The sequence below is a fragment of the Mustela lutreola genome, chromosome 1 (assembly GCF_030435805.1).
Source record: "Mustela lutreola isolate mMusLut2 chromosome 1, mMusLut2.pri, whole genome shotgun sequence".
NCBI lineage: Eukaryota > Metazoa > Chordata > Mammalia > Carnivora > Mustelidae > Mustela > Mustela lutreola.
Genome location: NC_081290.1, coordinates 10,256,933 through 10,278,599, shown reverse-complemented (window position 1 = coordinate 10,278,599; position 21,667 = coordinate 10,256,933). Strand labels below are relative to the sequence as shown.

The 21,667-nt window shown below is 37.3% G+C and overlaps 1 protein-coding gene across 1 annotated transcript in view; it reads right to left on the bottom strand.

Moving 5' to 3' along the window:
- GC (GC vitamin D binding protein) overlaps positions 1-19,168 on the bottom strand; it is a 31,678-nt gene extending 12,510 nt beyond the window's left edge. The window contains exons 1-7 of the mRNA XM_059159509.1: positions 19,001-19,168; positions 8,047-8,116; positions 7,326-7,458; positions 5,291-5,502; positions 4,011-4,143; positions 3,654-3,748; positions 14-143 (exon numbers count right to left, since the gene is read on the bottom strand). Coding sequence (XP_059015492.1) covers positions 14-143; positions 3,654-3,748; positions 4,011-4,143; positions 5,291-5,502; positions 7,326-7,458; positions 8,047-8,116; positions 19,001-19,058 — 831 coding nt within the window. The 5' untranslated portion in view covers positions 19,059-19,168. The remainder of the gene's footprint in view (positions 1-13; positions 144-3,653; positions 3,749-4,010; positions 4,144-5,290; positions 5,503-7,325; positions 7,459-8,046; positions 8,117-19,000) is intronic.
- Between the last annotated feature and the right edge of the window lie 2,499 nt (positions 19,169-21,667).

The following is a 21,667-nucleotide window of genomic DNA, read 5'->3' as shown; positions in this document are numbered from 1 at the left end:
AGGATTCTCTTACCTCCTTGGCCATGCAGTCCTCAGAGGTGGACTCACAGCACTTGGAGAGGACTGTGTTGATCTCTTCAGCGAGTGGCAAGACATCTTCCAGTTCAGCAGTTGGCACTTTCTGGGCTAATTTTATGAGATGGCTAAACAGTTAAAAATGAATTGTTAGCTTACCCACATTCTGTTTTCTTGGTTATTATGAACCTACACTCTGGAGAAATAATGTTTCAAATCTTTGCCCTCAATAGCTGCATGGAACCCATCTGTTACGTGTGTGATGGATCCCATAGATTAGAGCCACTATTCAAAATTCAGTCATCCCTAAGGCATCCTATTTTAAGCCCGATATGCAGCTTTTCTTCTTGCCAGATTTACCTCCTGAAAGCATGACTTTAAAATGTTAGATCTGAAAAAGCAATAAAGTACTAATGTCCCTGTTCATAACGCCAATGTCCTATTTTTGTGGCCCCTCCTTATACTTCTAAAAATGGCTTATAAATGCATTTAGAAACCACAGATTAAAAAAAAAAAAGACCTATAGCCCTAAGCCACAGAATTAATAAATGTGATATTTTGGTATATAACCCTGGAGCATTTTACAACATCTATCAAGTATTAAGTATTTCATAAGGGATTACACTCTGCCAAACTATTGATATATTTGCATTTTTCACTTAATATACCAGAAATATTTTCTGTATTAAGTATTCTTTTTAAATTGTGGTAAAACACAAAACCTTGTTTGCCATCCTAACTATTAGTGTATATATAGTTCAGTAGTGTTAAAATTATTTACTGTAAGTAAATAGCTGTAAATATAACAGATCCCTAGAGTCTTTTCATTTTGCTAAACTGAAACTGCATACCCATTAAATCCTGACAGCCTCTACTCCAGTCTTTTGGGAGCTACCTTCTTTCTTCGTTTCTATGATTTTTCACTACTTTAGATACTACACAGAAGTGGAGTCTTACAGTATTTGTCCTCCTGTGGCTGCTTATTTTACTTAGCATAATGTCACTTAGCATTCATCCCTGTCGTAGCATGTGACAGGATTTTTTTCAAGGCTGCAAAATATTCCATTCTATGTATATTCTATATTTGCTTTATTCATCTATCAATAGATATTTGGATTTCTTCTACCTCTTGGCTATTGTGAATAATGCTGCAATGAACATGGGTATGAAAATATCTCTTGGAGATACCCCTTTGAATAAAAAGTGAGATTGCTGAATCATAGGGTTCTATTTTTAAATTTTTGAGCAAACTCCATATGGTTTTTTTATAATTGCTAAACCATTTTCCATTTCTATTAATAGTGCACAAGAATTTCAATTTCTCCATATTCGTGTCAACAGTCATTTTCTGTTTTGGTAGTGGCCATCTTTTTTTTTTTTAATTTTTTTATTTTTTATAAACATATATTTTTATCCCCAGGGGTACAGGTCTGTGAATCACCAGGTTTACACACTTCACAGCACTCACCAAATCACATGCCCTTCCCAATGTCCATAATCCCAACCCCTTCTCCCAAACCCCCTCCCCCCGGCAACCCTCAGTTTGTTTTGTGAGAGTGGCCATCTTAATGGGTGTGAAGTGACCTCTCTTTGTGGTTTGGTTTGCATTTCTCTTATGATTAGTGATGCTGAGCATCTTTTCATATGCTTGTTTGCCTTTTATATACCTCTTGGATAATTGTTTAAACAACGTGATGAAACAGAATTGAATACTTTCTTTTTTTTTTCCTTTTACTTTTTTATTTTTTATTGAATACTTTCTTATTGAGCTATGGCAGCCCCTTACATTCTGGATATTAAACTCTTGTTAGGTATACTTGCAAATATTTTCTCATTCTGTAGATGGTCTTTTTACACACAGAAGTTTAAGTTTGAAGTAGTCCTATTTATCTATTTTTTATTTTGTTGTCTGTCCTTGGTCATTTGTAAGAAATCATTGTCAAATATAGTGTTCTGAAACTTACCCTTTTGTTGTCTTATTCTAAGAGTTTTCTAGTCTTAGACCTCATGTTTAGATTTAATCATGTTTTGAATTTTATTATGTGTATATAATTTTATTATGTGTATAAGAGTTCAATTTCATTCTTCAGCATGTTGATATCCAATTTTCCCAGCACCATTTGTTGAAGAGATTGTCCCTTCTGCATGGTATAGTCCCAGCACCTTTGTTGAAATTCATTTGGCCAAATATGTAAGAGTGTATTTCTGAGCTCTCTGTTCCATTAGTTCATATGTATTTTTTTAATGACAGTCCCATAACATCTTGATTATTATTGCTGTATAGTGTGTTTTGAAATCCTAAAGTCTGAAGCCTCCAACTTTGTTTTCCTTTTTTTGAGATTGTTAGGACTATATAGAGTCCCTTGACATTGCATCTGAATTTTAGAATTTTTTTTTTCTATTGCTGTAAAAATGCTATTGGTTATCCCTAGTGATTGCACTAGATCTGTACCTTGCTTTAAGCATTTTAACAGTATTCTTCCATTCAATGAGCATGGAATCTCTTTCCATTTATCTGTATCTTCTTCAGCTTCTTTTGTCAGTACTTAATAGCTTTCATTAAATGTTTTTTTACAATAGCATTATAGCAAGCCATATAGCATTCTCATGTGGATATACTATAACTAAGAGAGTTTTCCTAATTTCCCTAAAATGGAGAATCTTCTAATTTTTTTGTATTTAAAAAGAAATGGTACAGCAATATATCAGCTAAGTCTTTGTTCACATTCAATACTATTTCCCTGGGATAAATTCCCAGACACTAATGCAAGTTAATAAGTTAATGATTAAGACAGATATACATTTTATGAGAGGTTTTGCATTATAAACCTTTATGTTCTATTTGCCAAATACACCATTGTAATTCAAAAGGAAAACTAGAGGGAAAATGCCATTTAATATCTGCATGTTTCTATTGAAAGATTATTTTTAAAGAACTTAAGAAAGCAGTTTCTATTACCACTAGAGAACCTTGGGATCTGATGCCAGCACAAAATAGTTTTTTTTTTTTTCTCATTACCATGAGAGGAAAAAAAGCTTGTTGATCAGAGTAAAAAGAATTAGAGACTGTAGATACTGGAGAGATAAATCTGTGAAGTCTAGAAGTCTGAACTGTGTTAACATAGAAACTGTCAAAGTTAAAATATACTGTTAACAGTAGCCACACAATCAAAGTGAAGGTTACAAATAAAGTAATTAGAATATATTCACAAATCTTAAGAGATATACATTATATATACCACAAAACTTCATAGAACAAATAAGAATTTAGGAAGTCTCATGTAAGGGAAAAAAATAGGCAAAGGAAGTAACAAGTGATGAACAAACGAGTTTGTTTTTGTTTTTGTTTTTGTGATATGTACTAACATGAATACTGAAGAAACAGTTTCTAGTGGTCTACCAGTTTTTCCATCTGTATGTGGAAAGGTTAATTAAAAGCAAATCTCGTGTTTTACCAACATAGCCTTATTTATTCATATTTTATGTAGAGGAAAAGAACTAGACTGTGTTTTTGTGAGTGATCGGAACGTAAGACTAAGGTGTATATATTTCATTACAAATATTTTCTCAGAGCATCCAAATATTACAGATACTGTAGAAAAAAATGGCTAAACATACTGGTGATGCTTAATCTTTACCTGAGCCTTGATTTCTCCTTCCCATAAGCAGCATATTGTGAGCAGACTCTATTTGACATGGTGGTGAGAAGTGATAAATGCTTCATCTGGAGTCTCTAGAAAAGAAGGGAGAGAATCCTATTAAATGGTTTAGATCCACTGAATACAGTGTGCAGGAAATTCTGAATTCTGATCAAAGAAACTTACTGATATTCCTTTCTAGAGGTAGTTATGTTTGTTTTGCTAGTGAACAACATGTAAAAGAGGCATTTTAGAAAGCTCTACTGATTCTAGAATCTGAACTTTCATTATTTAAGATGAATGGCATTAACAGAAGAAAAAAAATAGAACATAACTACATAATCAAATGATACTTACCTCTTTCAAAAAGCATACTGTTGGGTGTGGTGAGGTACAGCAGGACCCTACCATGGAAAGGTAGCTCTTGGTGTAACCAACTAAGAGCGATAGAGGGGCTTGTCCATAATTAATGGAATATTCATACATAAATCTGTGGAGAAGGAAGTAAGATTGGTTAAAACATTTTGTAGGAAGCAGAATCTACATTTTCATAAGGATTTTAATGGAGAAAAGGATTCATTACATTAGTTTAGTTTTATTATATAAAAAGCACCAAGGATTTAAAGAACGGGTTTTAATACTAGTCACATTTAATCAGTATTTTCATTAATTTCTCAAATTTCCATGTGAATTACTTAAGAGGAAAGGTTATTGGTCTCTTTATGGTTAGTGTTTACCAGCTGCATGGCCCATGGTAATTGCTTATTAATGTTGATTGAACAAATTAAAATGAGATACATTTACCTTTCATGATCTATCCCAGTTTACTATTCTTGATAATTATGTGTAGGCTCACTTATTTGCTGAAATCTAATTTTTAGGAACATAAGCCCTTAAGGGTCTATAGGATACTCTGAAATCTTAGGCAAAATCCTCTTTGAAATTTTCAGGGATGAGAAAGCCAATGGATTTTTTTTTTTTTTTAATAAAATCATGACCTTAATTTCAAACTTCTAAAACCAATTTGAAGGACATTGCATTTGGCTTTCGTATATGTATTTTGTCATTATCATAAACAAGTGTATTGCTGTACACAGTTGAAATGTTTAATGTTCAGAAAAGCTTTTTTTTTTTTTTATTCTTACATCCCTAGAAACAGTTGTGAACGTGACCTGCTATACCACGTAAGTGAACATGTAACTTTGACCATCTCATTGTTTAATATTCATGAGTAGCCAGGTTGTATATTCTTATATTAGCCTTGGAAGATTGCAAAAACTAACAAAAATAGGGGAAGCACCTATCTGATGGAGAATGTAAGGATTCTTCACATAAGGAGAATCCCAATAGCTGTCAAATATTTGAAAACATCACATAGAGAGGGAATCCAACTGATTCTGCTTCAGACAACAGAATCAAGTTTTGGAGTTTTAGAGAGTTGACTTCATCTATGTCTGAGAAAGACATTTATAATAATTAGCACTGATGGAGATGAGAAGTCTTGGGTAGGAGTCAAGTTCTTACTGGAAATTATCCAGGTTGCTATAGAAGAGGTGTTTGTGTAGAAAGGGTTAGATTCGACACACTTCTGATATTTTATGCCCTGAGAACTTTCACTTAAGATAAAAGCAGCTTACTGCTCAGCAAAGTCTTTGGGATCTTTCCTGAATGCCTCACAGATTTCATCATTTGTTGGCTCTACGTAGGTAGGAAATTCTTGTGGCTGGTGCCTCAGGGTAGCCATGCAGAGTTTCCGTTCAAGGCCCTCTCTGGTACAGCACTCAGCAGTTCCTGGGTGTACTGGGAATGGAGAGTCCTTTTCACAGGACCTGGCAGACAATGCCGAAGTCTAGAATGAGAGGAGAGAAACAAGTCAACTCCTGTATGGAAGATTCCAGGCTCTTAGTTCTCCATTCAATATGTCATCTTAGTATTAAGTTTAAAAATTATTAGTAACAAACCTTCCATGCCAAAAGCTTCATTGGATGTCTTGTCAACATGACAATTTGCAGAGTTATAGGCAAATACAGGGTCTTGGGGTAATAAAGGGCTCACTGGGATAAAAACAGAACCTTCACTAACAAGTGGACCGTGCTTGTAGCCATTAGAGGTTGTATCCTTTAGCTCCATGTTGCGCTAGGGGGATATTAAGGGAGGTCATTTGAAAAAGCTCCACTGGTGATTCTGATATGATCTCCCACCTACTTTCTGCTGCAAATACCCCAATGAGAAGGAGCACCTCCTTTTACTAAATGAACAGTCTCTTAATTCTGGACTGTGTTAGTCTTCATTTGTTGACATTCTCTTGCTCAGTGGTTCATGAGCCTGTTTTTGCATCAGCATCATTATGTATAAAATTAGGTGTCTGGGGTGTATGATGTAGAAATTCTGATTCATTAAGTCAAAGAGGAGGCCTAAGGAGCTGTTTCCCAAAGCCTCAAAGTTTATGCTGACATGCACAGCTTAAAAACCACCAGGGCAATTAATAATTTACTGCCTCCTCACTGGTGCACTGCCAGCCCATGGGCAGGTGAAACCCATGGTAAGGGCACTGCCAAAGCAACTGGAGTAGCAAAATGTTCTTCTTGGAAAGAATTTGATAATTGTAATAAATGTAGAATGGAAATTGTCCCCATATAAAAATTATCTGGGGATTTCCTTGGGCAAAAGTGCCTTGACATCCTTATATTTATTCTAGAAGTTAGTCATTTTTTAAAAAAACAAAACTTCTAAGGTTCTTTCCTATAAATGAAGGAAAGCAACATGATGAATTAGTTATTTAAACCAAACCTAAGCCTTTCCTCCTCTCCCACACCAACTTTCCATCAGACTCTCAGAACTTCGGAATTCCTAGGAACTCTTTTCTTTAATCTTTATCTCTTTTTTCAGTGAATTTCTTTTCCATTTCTTTCCCTAGAAAATCTTTTTTTTTTTTAATTACCTCCTTGCAAAAAAAAAAAAAAAAAAAAGTTCGAAAAGAGTCAACATGTTTTTAAAAATGCTTTGAACAAATAGAAGGTGTTTAAAAAAAGGCAGTACCATCTCTGTTTCATTATGATCTGTCTCTATAAACCTGGAGATTTTCTGTGGTCAGGGGATCAGAGAGGAAAGAACAGGAAATAGGAAAGTGTAATTGTCTTTCTCTGATTGACTTATTTGTCTTAGCCTAATATAGCCTCTAGTTCCATCCACATCATGGCAAATGGCAAGATTTTGTTTTTTTTGATGGTTGCATAGTATTGAACCGTGTCACTTCAGCACTTTAACTTTTGCATATGCACTTCAAGGGAGAGTCTGGTACATGATTATAGGGCAAATTTTGAACCCCCAAATAATTTGAGGTGAAACCAAATTATTCTGGGGGCATTTGGTACCAGTCTTAACATGACAGATGGATGCGTAGGAGTAGGCTTTTAAGAGAAACAATATATTATTACAGGAGGTTCATGAATTAATCTATTTCTCAGTTTTCCTACTTGAACCTTGTAGGACTGATGGCCAAACTGATTCATTACATTAGAATAAGTCTGGGCTCTGAGGGAAATGGGCTTTATAAGTATCTCAAACTTGGAGTAGGTGGAGTTGCTAAGATTTCTCGAAGATATGGAAGAAAAGCCTATCCTGGCTTCTTTCTCTGGGCCACCGTGGACATGGCCAGCCATGTGAACCTACCCTGCGGTCATAGCAGTCGGGGTCAGCCCCTTCGGCGCAGCAGGTTTCTGTCAAGGAGACAACTTCTTTCACAAGCTGACTGATCTGTTCAAATGTGCCACTGGGAAACTTTCTGCTATATAAGACCATTGATCTGAGGGAAAAAAAAAAAAAAAAGCCAATATATATAGAATTTTTAAAAATTTCAAATTTGCACAAATTAAAACATGAAATTTGTTCAGTCTTTAACAAGAATATTGCACACCTTGATTAGTGAAAAGAAAAGGATGTTGGCTTTTGAAACTTAGTTTTTGTTCTAGGCAAACTTCTCTTGTAAAATGGAAGTTGGATTTGGGGTTTTATCTGAGCAGCCTCCTGTTCTTTCCTCTCTCAAGCCTCCCTAGTAGGACCCATTCTGTATCTTGTCTTTGTTCGCCACGGTCCTTCTATATACACTTTGCATTCTCATTTACCTGAGAAAACTGTGCTTGTTCTCTTAACTCTTAATAAACTTACTGCAAACAAATTCTTAGACACTAGTAACAATAATTCAACTAGAAACTTTGAATGTCCTCTACTGGCCTGATGTCCATGCCCACACTGAGTTTGGGTTCTATCCTTTTAAAATGAGCAGAGAACAGTTCAGCATGCTGAGTTGAAGTTTCCTTAGACGTGGTTTCATTCAAGGTCAAGTAGATCAAGGTCCAGTATCCAAAAGCATGAGCAAACACCTCATACTTACAAGGATGCGAAATCATCTTTTCCCAGGTTGGCAAGTTCTTTACAAACTTTATCCTTTTCATAATCTCGGCCTAGGAATAAGAAATAGAAAAATCTATATCTTTTCCTTCTTGATGAATGCTCCATTGTATGTATAAGTCTTCTACAGGATTCATCAAAGGTGAAAGTAGCATTTTTCTCTCTATATATTTTCATTTTTGCTTGCCTTTTTAACTATTTTCTTACAGATGAATTTTATGGCCTACTATAAACTGTGACAGACAGCAGAACAAAAGCACTAATACTCAAAGTAGAAAAGTCAAATGAAGTCAGAACCCTTGACATGGCAATCTTTCTCATAGGCCCCTTCTTTACAATAATGCTAAGATGGAAATGTTTTATCCTTCCCTTCTTTGTATCCATGTCACCCAAGTGTTAAAAGAAATAATAAAAAGAAAAAATGAAGAGTATGTCTACACACATACTTAGTGGAGAGCTAGCCCCACCTGATGCAGAACTTTAAAGGATGTATGTGAGCTCGTGTTGCCACAGTAACTCCATTATCCACCTCTGATTTCTATCCAGGAGTGGTAAGCATTCAGCTGAGGGGGAAAAATGGAAATTTGACCTCTTTCTCCAAAAAATAATTTGCCTGTGTTGTGGGTTTGGAGGATTGGGTGGAGAGAGCTTCCCCTCACTTTAAGCACAGCAAAAGACTTAAAGGAAAACATGCAGACCCTGGTAGGTGACTTCTGGAGTCTGGGAATGATGACAGGTGTCTGGTTCAGACTAGAGAATGCTAGAGGAAGGGGTTGGTGACGTGGCCTGGAATAGCAAAGGAGAAAGCTTTGTTTGGGCAGCTTTATTGTGACCTGTGGGCCTAATGTAGATCAAGCAGGAGAGTAAGCTGGCCTGGAGTGGTCTTAATTTTGGGGTGGGGCTGAGCTGTCTAGAGGGCAGTTGGCTGCCAACAGTGTACATCTCTGTGCAAAGGTGACAACTTGAAATCTGAAGGTGTGGCTGGATGTGAGAGATCCCAGAAATGATAGGAAAGAGTGCTACAAAGAAACCATAAAGGAAAAAAAAAATCAACCTGGAATATCTCCCATAAGCAGGGGAAACACTCTCTCACAAAAATGTCCCTTGAATTAATGTTTCTGCTGCTTATCTCTCCTGCTGACTTCTCCCTGCCCTATGTTAACCTTGGAAAAGGTAAAAACTAGTCTAGAGAATGGGAGGAAGGAAGAGGGAACAGAAGTAAAGTGTATGTGTCTCTTGTTGCTGCCACAGGCAACAGGACTGATATGGGGTGAGTAGCTTCAACTTCAAAACAACTTGCAAATGTTTGACTATTATACAAACCAGACATTCCCCCAGGACTGTTAGGAGGTAGTTATTTTGAGGTTCAAAAGGACCAGAAGACCTTTTTAAGTGAACGGAAATATCACTGAACCTTCTCTTGGGTCTGTTCAAATGGTTGGGAAGCGATAGGTCCCACAGGAGGAGATGACTTTTTTATTAAGTCCCACTCATTTAGCATACCTACTACCTAATAAAACAGGGTGAGTGTGTAGAAGCCGTCTGTGGGGTTATTTCCTGATGTATCACTTTTGCAAGCAAGTCTAGGAAACATTCCAACATTTCATGATACAGCTTTTGGGGAAAAAAATGTAAGAAGTATATAAATGGCCCAGTTTCTGGTGTGTTAAGATTTGAATAAGTTATTTTTCCTGGAATTTAAATGTTAAGCCATCCATCTCAGGTGACATAATGGCAGCTTCTGTCATGACTTTGACACTGGGCATGACCTTGCCTCTCACAGTTCCATCTTTGAAAGCATGAACATAAGGAAGCCAGGGAAGAAAGTGGTATTTGATGGTTTGGAATAGAGGTGGTGGTGCTTGGATACAAGCTGGGGAAAAATTTTTTGTTCTTGTATTTTTGTTCTTTTTCCTTTTGAGAAGGTTCCCTTTAGGATGTGTTAGACTTAATGGCAAAAGTGGAGGAAGCAGTTCCCCCTCCATCTTTCAGGTGGACAGCTCAAAGTATATTACTGAGGTGGAAAGAGTCAGAGTCGAGGGACGAAGACATTCTTGAGCAGCACTTTGAGCGAGCTCGTTATTACAAATTCCATCAAAACCCTAAAGGGTGGGAAGGAAACTGCAGGATCAAATGTCATGTTATCTTGAAAAGTAGGACAAGACAGTGGGATTGTTAACGTTAACAGCGGAGTATGAAGAACTACTTGGAATGAACCTGTTACAGCTGAGGGCATTCACATCTCGTACATCTTCTGAAATGTATCGACTAGTTTACAAGGTTGGATGTTGTCACTGTTTCCAAAGGTCAAAGGGCCAAAAACTTCCACTAATCATTAACGGTATCCAATGAGACCAGCGATTCGGGCTTGGGGAAAGAACTTAGGTGAGAGCGGTCCTCCTACAAGGAAGAATGTGCCATTAGGATGTCCATAGAGTTGTTTTATGTTGTTCTTAATGTAGAACTAGGAAAAATAGCTGGATGTTAGATTTTAGTTCAATGTGTGAGAATCGTTTTTATAGCCGTGACTCATATATGATGAACCACTTTTTAAACAGGTGAATTTGTTTTGCCCTGGAAATGATCAAGTGGAATTTAAATAACCATAAGTATTAAAGATTCTTGAATGTAGTACCAGATTGGGTCTTCATGATCTCTGAGATCACATCCGAAAGTTTACAAAATAATTCCTTTTAGAAATTATAAATTATATGGACACCCCTCCCCGCCAAAGCTTACTGTGTTTTAAACCACAAAAGATAGCTCCAACAAAAGCTTTTCTCTTTTTAATGCAGAGGAGCTAACTCTGTTTAATAAACTTTCCCTATAAAAAGAGGTCATTTTTGTTACTTTGATTGCAAACAATCAATAACATGAAAAGTGAGAGCCAGTATTCAAATGATGCACCTCTGATGAACATTTAAAAAAATATTTTGTTTCTAGACTTCTAGGGTCAGATTTCTAACTTGACCAAAAAAGAAGTTTCAATATGTTATGGGAATGGGAAAACATGTGAATGTAGTATCAGTAGATCCCACAGATTATTCTGTTCAATAGCTTTAATTAAATTAACTGGTGTTTGCACTAAAATGCCTTAGAATCAACTGGTGTTAGATACTGCTTTAGTTAGAATGCAAAATAACAGCATCAAAGTGTGGAAACTTGATCAACTAATGACTTAAAGTTGTTTGGGATCGATTTTTGCTGAAAATTCAGCCTTGGGCTTGATAGAAGCAAAGAAGGAAGCTGGGAAGAAAGTCACTGAGAAAGTGTAGAATTAAAATATAAGGGTAAAAAGCTCTTAAAGAAATAACCTGTAGAGGAAGCTGTTGTACTGTGTATCTTTCAGGTAGAATACTCAGTATGTTTCTGTTTAAAACTTTTTTTTCCCACTTATTTATCTACCAAGATCTATAGCTTCTAAGTCCAAGTAAATATGTTCATCATTTTCTCATGGTCCAAAAAACAAGTACTGAAGTTAATTTCGATGTGATTATTACAAGTGGATTCCTTATTCCATGGAGTATTGCTAAATGTTTTCATACTGTTTGAATTCTCTTTGATTCATAGAATTAAATCCTATCTAGAATGAATTGTAAATGACATAGTCTGTTCTTTAATGTTCCATGTGGTTGTAAAGAAAGCAATCTGAACTTTGATATGGGCCAGGTAAATATTGGCATAATCTCAGTGACTGGTGAAATCATTGTCACATTAAGTGACCCCTCAGCACTCAATGTTTACAAATTTCATTTTTGCAATAGTCTGTCCCATTTCTATCTGTATTGTGAAATATTCTGGTAAGTGGTGTCTAATTCTAGACTTTTGAAAACTTGATTTATTTTCAGGAAGTTTTTATTGCTTCATTTCCTCTCAACACAGATAATGATATTCATACATGCAACAGATATATTTTGAAGACCTGTAGCAGGTATTGGGTTCAGTATTGAATATAAATGAATAGCAAAATAGACTTATTTCTGCCCTCATGGGACTTTCAATCTAGTGTGATAGAAGTAAGATACTACCATCTTGGTGCAAACTTTGCTTAAAAAAAAGATGGTGTATTTTTAAATGCTTTAGCCACTGTTAGAATATTTTTCTAAAATCATTTTGGTCCCTTACAAAAGCTGTTATATGCCAGGAACAACGGCTATATCCTAAATAACGTTGATTTAATAAATGCTTATATAGAATGCTAGAAACTGTATTAAGTTGCTCTTTTCCTATTGTGTTCTGGAAAATTATGGTCTTTAAGAGCTCTGCTGGGCATTCTGTATTTTTTTGTAATTTCATCCCTTTGGCATTTTCTTTTCCATTGTATGCTTATAGACTCATTTGTCAGAAAAGATCAGCATATTTGGGGGGAAATTGGAGGGGGACATGAACGATGAAAGACTGTGGACTCTGAAAAACAATCTGAGGGTTTTGGAGGGGTGGGGGGTGGGAGGTTGGGTGAGGCTGGTGATGGGTATTATGGAGGCACGTATTGCATGGAGCACTAGATGTGGTTCATAAACAATGAATTCTCGAATACTGAAAATAAATTTAAAAATAAATAAAAATAAAAATAAAAAAATAAAAAAGAGATATAAGAACAAAAAGGTACCCTGCAAGAAACTCTGAAGCCACCAATCCTTAAGGAATTGAAGTCTGGTAGAGAGAAACATGTAACACCAATAGTGCTCATTGCCATAGAGGAGATTGAAACAGAGTAATACCACACCTCAGAATGAAGAGGGCTTTTAGAAAGCTATTACTTGAAGTGGGTCATGAATAATGGGCAGGATTTTAACAGGAGTAGATGCATTGGAAGAAGTGTTTTGTGTGGAGAGAACAACTTGAAGAGTGATCTAATGGTAGTGAACCACAAGTCTGCTTGAAAAAAAAAAAAAGCCCAATAAGGAAATGAAAATGTGGACTTTAACACATGTTTGATAGTCAAAGTTTTACTTTCTAGCTAATGGGGTATCTATTGAAATATATTCCTGTAGGGGAATTCAAGGAAAATAATCTTGGATTTAAGATAGTCAGTAGTACCTTTTTCATAAGGCTGTTCTATGAAATATGTTAATCTAAGTAAAAATGCTTAGCATCTCTCCTGCCTAATGTGATAAACACCCTGTGTTAACAACTTTTTATAGCAAAATTTAATGATGATATACATTATCAGATTCTATAATCTTGTGATATGGATATCCTGAGATTTTTTTTTTTTTTTTTCCACAGTCCTTCTTGCCGGTGGTAGCTTAAATTACTTTCTGGTTAGAATATGGAAGAGAAATAAAAATAGAAAACTCCCAGAGAGCAGGGAAATGAGTTAACATGCACCCCAGTCATCTGGCGAACTCTTACCGGATCTGGCAAATAGAATGGTAGCCTGTCAACACTGAGATGCCTTGGCTCACTGCTTCTTTTCTCTGGGAAGTTTCATCTTGTCACAGGGACCAGAAACCTACTGTACTAGACTTCTATTGCTACTGTAACAAATTACTACAAATTTAGTTGTTTAATCAATACAAATTTACTACCTTACAGTTCTGGCAGAGGTTTCATTGGGCTCAAGTCAGTGTCAGTAGGACGGTGCTCTTCTTGGAGGCTCAGGGAGATTATCTGTTTCCTTGCCTCTTCCGGTTTCTAGGGCTGGCCTAAATTTCTTAAGTCCAGACCCTCCTCTCCATCTTCAAAGTCAGGAATTTTGCCTCTTTTTTCCTTAGTCACACCTTCCTCTGTTCTGATTCTCTTCTACTTTTTTTTTTTTTTTAAGATTTTTATTTATTTATTTGACAAACAGAGACCACAAATAGGCAGAGAGGCAGGCAGAGAGAGAGGAAGGGAAGCAGGCTCCCTGCTGAGCAGAGAGCCCGATGTGGGTCTTGATTCCAGGACCCTGGGATCATGACTTGAGCTGAAAGCAGAGGCTTAACCCACTGAGCTACCCAGGTGCCCCAGATTCTCTTCCACTTTAAAGTACCTTGTGATTACACTGACCCCACCCAGATAATCTGACATTATTTTTCTGTTTGAAAGCCAGCTGATTCCTTTTTTCTTTCTTTCTTTTTTTTTTTTTTTTTTTTTTTTTTTTAAAATCTGCAAACTTAATTCCCTTTTGCAATGTATCCTACCCTATTCACAGCTTCTGGGCCTTAGATGTAGACCATTTTGGAGGGCCCTCATTGTACTTACCATATATTCTTATTTAAGCCTCAAGTCACTGTCAGTTGACTCTAAACAGACACCAGAAGTGTGGTGGATTTGTATCACACAAATGAACCCTGGAATCCTACCAGTCCGTTGTATATGCTCAAACTCATCAGTTCATTAACCTCTCAGTAGTGATCCTGACTTTGATATAGTCCATCTTTTGGATCCCAGTTACCAGTTTACCAGGTTTTGTAGTGTATCTTAATATGAATTGGGGAAGAGATGGGATTTGATTAAGAAGCCATTACAGTAGTTAGGTGAAGGGGAACAAGGATCTGGACAAAGACGGGATGTAGAAATGTAGTAGAAGTCAGAAGTAGTGTTCACAGGCCTTGAGCTAGATACATATTGGAGGGTAAAGGAGAGAAGCCAAGGGAATACTGAGGAGCTTTCTGTAGTAAAGGGCTCTGGGTAAAGCTGATGTATTTTGGGACTGAAATTGATAGAATGTGGAAATGATTGGATATAGATATAGCAAAAATGGATACAGTAAAATCTAGGAAGTCTCTGGACAAAAATGATTTCAAGGTACTGGGAAAATAAGGGGACTAGAAGACAGAGCCAGGTCCATGGAGTATGGATGAACTAGAGTTTGGATCAGTTAGGGATGACCATGAATTTCACTTAATTTCCCTTAAACTGGTGCTAGTGAACTGGTTTTCTCCCCTGTTCTTGTACTAGTGAAAGATTGTTGAGATCTCTGTCCCGTGAGAGGCAGCAAAGTCATGATGGTGAGCAGTGTCTTTGTAAACATAATTAATCTCTGTAAAATTCTGATTCTGCTACTTGTTAGTTTAGTTTCCTTAGATAAGCTACTGACTCCTCCCTCCTACAGATTCTCACTTTTAAAGTGGGGATAATAGTACTGAGTTGGTCAAGGTGTTATAATGATGAAATAAATCTATTTAAATTATCTTGAACATTTTAGAACATTGTGAGTATTTTCTATTCAGTGCATGGACTCTAAGACCAATGTTTCATAGTGGATACTTCATAAATCTTATTTTTATAATTATCTTCGAGTTTACTACTTCCAGGATGTCTATTAGGTATTTTAATTGAAATTTAATTTTCCTTAAATACTTAAAACTATCTTTTGAGATCAGTACTCTAACAATCCTAACTTTTGATTTTTTTACAAAAAAAAAAAATCTATTGAACACGAACTACCTGGCATGTAGTATTTTAAAACTGAGAATTAAGGAAAAAAATAAACACTTTGACCTCATGGAGCTTAGGGTGTACGTTTTATATTTGTTATAGTAAACAGCTGGTGATCAGGTAAGGTGATGAATACTAAGAAAAATATAAAGCAGGGTAAGGGGATAGAGAAAAATGAAGCGGTCGGTGCTATTTGAGATGGGTTGGACAGGGAAGCTTCTTCTGTACATGAACTTGGAGCAGACACATGAAGGAGGTGAGGAAGAGAGCCACATGGATCTCAGAGGTGTCAGGGCTCTAAGAGGAGGGGGAGTTAGTGCAAGCCCCTTAAGTGCAGAGCACATAGCGCATGGGTGAGTGTAGAGGTCTGTTGCTGAAGCAGAGGGAACCTGGGGGAAAGAGAGCAGGGTAGCTATGGGCAGAATATAGAGGTTAAGTGGCCATAGATAACCTGGGAGAAGGGTAATCAATGCCTCTTAAAGATTCTTCATCTCTTACTCCTAGATTAATCTCATGGCCTTTAAAAGCATGCATACTTATGCCTTCACTCTGCACACGCTTGTGAAGGCATACCTGGCATTCCACCTTACAACAGTGGGGTGTCACATTACTTTTGATTTCCAGGGAGCTTAATATGGCCTTTGATGAAGTGATCTCTCTGACTTCAGCTCCTCCTCCTCCTTCCTGGCTAAGTCTCTTCTGTGCTTTGGCCCTGGCTTCTTTGTGATTTTGAATCAGGCCTGCTTGTTCCTGGGACTTTTATATCTCCATTCCTTCAGTGTGAAGCATGCTTCTAGATCTTTGCATGGCTGCCTTTTCATCCTGTAGATTTCTTATCCTAGGTCACCCCCTCAATTAACCATTATATAGGTTTGGCAGAGAGGATATAAAGAGCTCTGTGAGGAAAACAAAGATGTCTACTTATCCTGCACACTGTACAGCTAATGTCCCTGAACCAAACTGAGGACAACTTGTTTTTAGTATGACTGCTGATGAAGGGGCAACTTGTAGCAAAGAGAAACAGAGATTCATTGGTGATCGGGGAGACTGGGATAACCCATATAACCTGGGGCTGTTCTGGCAGGCGAGTGGGAGAAGGAAAATGCAGCTCACCCACCAACCCAAAGGACTTAGGTTCTTCTTGCTCTTTGGTATCCCATCTAGTAAGGATATGTATGCAGAGAATGAGTGCCTTAAAGCAAAAAAGAAAATAAAATTGTTCATAATAAATATCCTGTTATGGCCAACTGCTCATATAAAATGCAGAATTGTGTTTCCTGTAGCATCATTTCCTTAGTGATCCTGTAGCTGTGTCAGCTGCCTTCCTGCTGCTTCATTGGGAACAGGGAAAGATCCATTTTAGATCTCAGTCCTGAGGAAAGAAGTTGAGTGGAGAGGCAACTGGTACACATGGACCGCTTGTCTCTCATGGGGTAGCTAAACTGGACGTTTTCCTAGACCCCATCCAGATGTGTGGCATATTTCGTAAAGTCCCTCTCTCCCAAGATGTACTCAAGGGCTTGTGAACTGAATCTCCAGGGCCATTTGTTAAGAGAAGACTGGCCTGACTGGAGCTGATATCCATGTTAACCTATAGTGGTATCCATCTTAAATCTGATGTTTCCCAAAGAACACTTCCTTTCCCAAGGACATTTTAGGAATGAGCCCATGTGTTTGAGAAACTGGGTGAAATAAGATTTCCTTCTTATAGGACTTCTCAGGGCCTTTAGGATAACAAAGCCCTTGACTGTAAACCGACCAAGAAACACTAATGTATGGCCTAGTTCTTAAATATGTTGGCCATAGAAAGTTTTTTTTCCAAGAGGAGACTTGAATGAAACAGACTTTCAAAAAGGTGTTCTAGATATGTACTATGGACTATTGGTCTGCTCTCTAAAGCTAGAACAGGCAGAGAGAACTGCAACCCAAACCCATCCCCTACTAGTCAAGCCTCCTCTCAATTCCTTGAATCTGGGTACTTTGTAACTTTCTTCTAGGAGACTGTACACCTACATTCCAGGTAAATCATTGGCTTGGTCATTTGGGTCATGCTTATGCATTATCGAATAGAGGACTAATGTGTCAGGACTACTCTTCCCAAATATTGGACAGGTGGTACTTACAGATGTATTTTATATCTCAGAATATCATCTGGCCTGTAGCACCTAGGTAATCTGACTGAAGTTGACCTTGAGGTTCAGATCTTTAAGAAAGATGAATTGTAGTTTTTAATATCCATTTCATTAGAGTGTGAGACAGTGCTGAATGGTGTCCAAACAGAGGGTGCAGACCCCTGCTTTCCAGAGGACGTTTGTAATCCCCTGTGGTGAAGCCAACATACACTTACTGAGTCACTAGTTCAAAATGACTCATGCCCTATGCTATGGGTCCACACACAATCCCAGGACCTAGTTACTCCTAGATCTTCTGTTTCAGTGATCTTTATCTGAATATATTTCAGTAGAATTTTCCAGGTTCAGATCTGTAAGAGTAAGCTTTCAGGGTTTCTTTGGACTTAGCCTATCGAGAGGTCTTGTAAAGGACGCCATTTATTTTATTTATATCTCAGACTTGTAGTCTCAACATTAGGACCCATAGCTTGCTAAGAATCTATAAGTGAGTAACTTAAAATGCCAAAGAACTTCAGGGACAAAAGATCAAGGAAGAATGAATGTAAAAAGAAGAGCAATAAGGTTAGTTACGTCACCGTTGGTAACCAACAATTTCTGGGATACACACCTTCTACTGGTTAGATAGATTACCGATATGGATATTACCCTGTGACTTGGGTGAGACTCTTCACTGAGAACAGTAGATGGACGTTTTAGTTGGCCAAAGCGAGACCAATGCAGATTTCCTTATAAGCATTGAAGAATCAGCGAGAAAAGGAAAAGCTTCTGAATTTTGTACTTTGGGAACTTCTCATAAAGTTGTATGCTTCACATATTTTAGCTCGTATCATTTATAAGTTTTTAAACATTTCTCAGAAATGAAGACACCATTTGAAGAACATTAGTGAAAAATATGCTTGTTTTGATAGTCATGTTTCATATCTTATTAAATTCTTTTGTGTGGGATCTTTTAGAAACTATAGTACGTTTTCAAGTATTATACATACACAGAATTCCTTAAAGAGGATCAAGGATCTTAGCTGACTTCATGCATCATTGATACGGCATACCATGCTCTCAAAGACAATAAATTTTTGAAGTCTGGGGGGCAGGGAAATGCTCAGTGGTAGACTACAGTTTCCATTTGCATTATCTTTTAGCCACGAAAAAATTCCTAATTTCAAGTGATTCGCTCTAGATCTTCATTTTCAAAACAGGGAAGGATAGTTAAAAAACAAAGATTTTTTTTTTTTTATGTGGTTCTTGATTCCTTGAAAATTCCAATTCAATGCTATATGCCCCATTTGAGCTCAGATTGGTACCTCTTTGATTCTACCATTATCCTTCACAAAGCTTACCAACTCTCTGTTCTTCACTTTTTTGTAGAATTTTTAAAAATAGTAATGGAAAATAAGATTAGTAAAAAGTCTCATAAGTGATTGTACCACTGGAATGTCTTACCTCTTTCTAGAGCATGCACCCATGCTACAGCAAGCAGAAGAACCAGGATCCCCTTCATTTTCTTGCCGGCAGTTCTGCAGCACCCTGTCTCCTGTAGGTGACCCAGTACAAAGTAACAGCCCAAAGTAACCAATTTCCTTTTACTGAGATTCCTGACTGTGAACTAATCAATTATTAATCTCCACACAGAAGCAAGGGCAGTCATCCTTGGCCCAAAAGAGATAAAATAATATCTATCAAGGCAAATAGATACTCTAGCAGGGGGGAATGTAGGAGATTTTAATCATTAACTTTGTCAACCTGCACAAGAGTCAAGGAATACATAGAATTTTTTTTTCCCACTGCTGCTATTTACGAAGATTGATTTAATATATTAACTAGTACACATCCCTCCCCTCGCCCCCTTGGAGGGTTATATCTTTGGACTCTCCCTACCCTTCTCATATATAAATGGGAAACTGGAGATTTCTCTACTGGACTGCTTTTCTTCAAATTTACTACAAATAAGGATTACCTTAAAATATTGAAGAGTAAATATTTTTAAATCCTAAGGTAGATGGGGATGAGAAGCCAACTTATCAGTTTCCTAGTTCCATAATCTTAATGATCTACAATTTTATTGAAGATGGTAGGATAGTACTGTATGTGCTATCTTACTCTTTGAGGCACTGACATATTTTAATACATACTTTTAAAGATATTTATTTATGAGAGAGACAGACTAAGCATGGGCGGTTGGAAGGGCAGAGAGAGAGAGGGAAGTAGACGCTCCACAGAGTGAGGAGCCCAATGCAGGACTCGATTCCAGGACCTCAAGTTTATGACCTGAGCTAAAGTCAGATACTGAATGACTGAGCCACCCAGGCGCTCCTATTTTAATACATATTAAAAATAACCATTGATTGGGGCAGATAGCTAGGATGGTGGTGCTAAATGACTTGCCCCAAGTCACAAAAGCTAGTTGCAAATCTTGGATTCCCCAGAGGTTATTGAAAGTTCTTTCTATGGGGGCGCCTGTGTGGCTCAGTTTGTTGTGTCTGCTTCAGGCTCAGGTCATGATCTTAAGGTCCTGGGACTGAGCCCTGAGTTGGGGAAGTGAGAGGGTCATGTCCCTGCTGAGCAAGGAGTAGGCTTCTCCCTCTTCCTATACCCTTCCCTCTGGCTTGTGCTCTCTCTCTCAAAGCTTTTTAAAAAATTTTACCTGAATTCTAGAAAATAAGTATATTATGGGCTAGTATAACTGGAGAGCTCACAGTGCCCTTGTGGAATGCTGAAGAAGGAGCATTTTACAGAAGAGGGAACCAAGTCCCAGGTATGTTTTGTAACTTGCCCAGAGTGGCACAGTTTTTCATCTCCTCATGGGAATCAGGTCAGTGCCTGGGTCTTGCAGCAGCCCTCTTTCCCAGAAACAGGGTCAGGTTAGGATTAGTGTACAAGCTCTGAAACCAGATCCATATTCAGCTCTTATGGGCTGTGTAACCATGGGAAGTTTTGTCTAAGCCTTATTTTTCTCCTATGTAAAATGGTGGTAACTCTAGTATTGTCACAAAATTGCTGTGAGCTTAATGGAGATAATCTATGCACAGGGTTTACTGTTACATCAAACACAAAGAGATAACATTAATGTTATCTATTACTGTTGTTGGTGTTAGTTATTGCTCTTATTCTAGTTATTGTTCAATTTCTTCATGGGTTCTCCAAACCAAGAGGGTCACTGGAACTCTGTGGAACATTTAAAGCCAGCCCTGTATCTCGGACTTAGGACCATCACAGACAAATGAGCTAGAATTTCGGTATCCATTTAGTAGCTAAGGATTAATTGCATGGGCAGATTCCAACCAAATCCTAGTAAGCTGCACAAAGCGATTACATTTTTAGCCTGATCCCCCTTCTATATTGAAAATAGTGGGGTTTTAGGTTAAGAAAATGGAATCCAGTTAGTTGGAAAAAGATCTCTACTTTGATCTGGTTTAGTTACCTCTGTAAGGCCAGTAGAAATCTATGTGGTAAAGGATATGAAAAGATACTATAAACCTTGCAAGAGGCAGCCTGGGAAGATAGTCTTGCTGTTCAAGAACCAACCCTATACTGTTCAAAGGTTAAATTTCTGCCTACCAAAAAACTTCTAAACTTTTCTTTTGGCTAAACTACGAGTTTACTTTGTAAGTTAATTAAACAATGTTTTAGGCTTACTGTGAGTTATTTGGAAATCAACTGTTAATGAGGACCAAAGAGTCTAAAAATAAAGAAACCCAGAGCTGAGAATAACTGACAGATTAATTTCCATTTTTAAGATAACACAACATATGTATTCTTATAATTTTTAATTTAACAGTATTTTAGTCCTCTTTTGATTAGTTCATTCAAAGATAAAGTAGATGGTTTCCCATTAAACTTGCTACAGGGTTTAAGATCAGCCTGTTCTTGCACTTAAAAAGATGACTTTATCTCTGCTTTTGCAATAGCCTCTACCATTTCTGTTTAAGGACAAATTACATGTAGCAAGAATTGCAACATCTCGTTTAGGTCTCCTCTTGAGAAATCTGTCTACACAAGCTGCCAAATGCCTTCTCTTGGTTGAGTATCTTACTAACTGAAAATTAGCTCTCACATGCTAGTAGCTAAACATATGAATCTTTGCTCTGTCTTATTTCTGTAAGTTTCCTT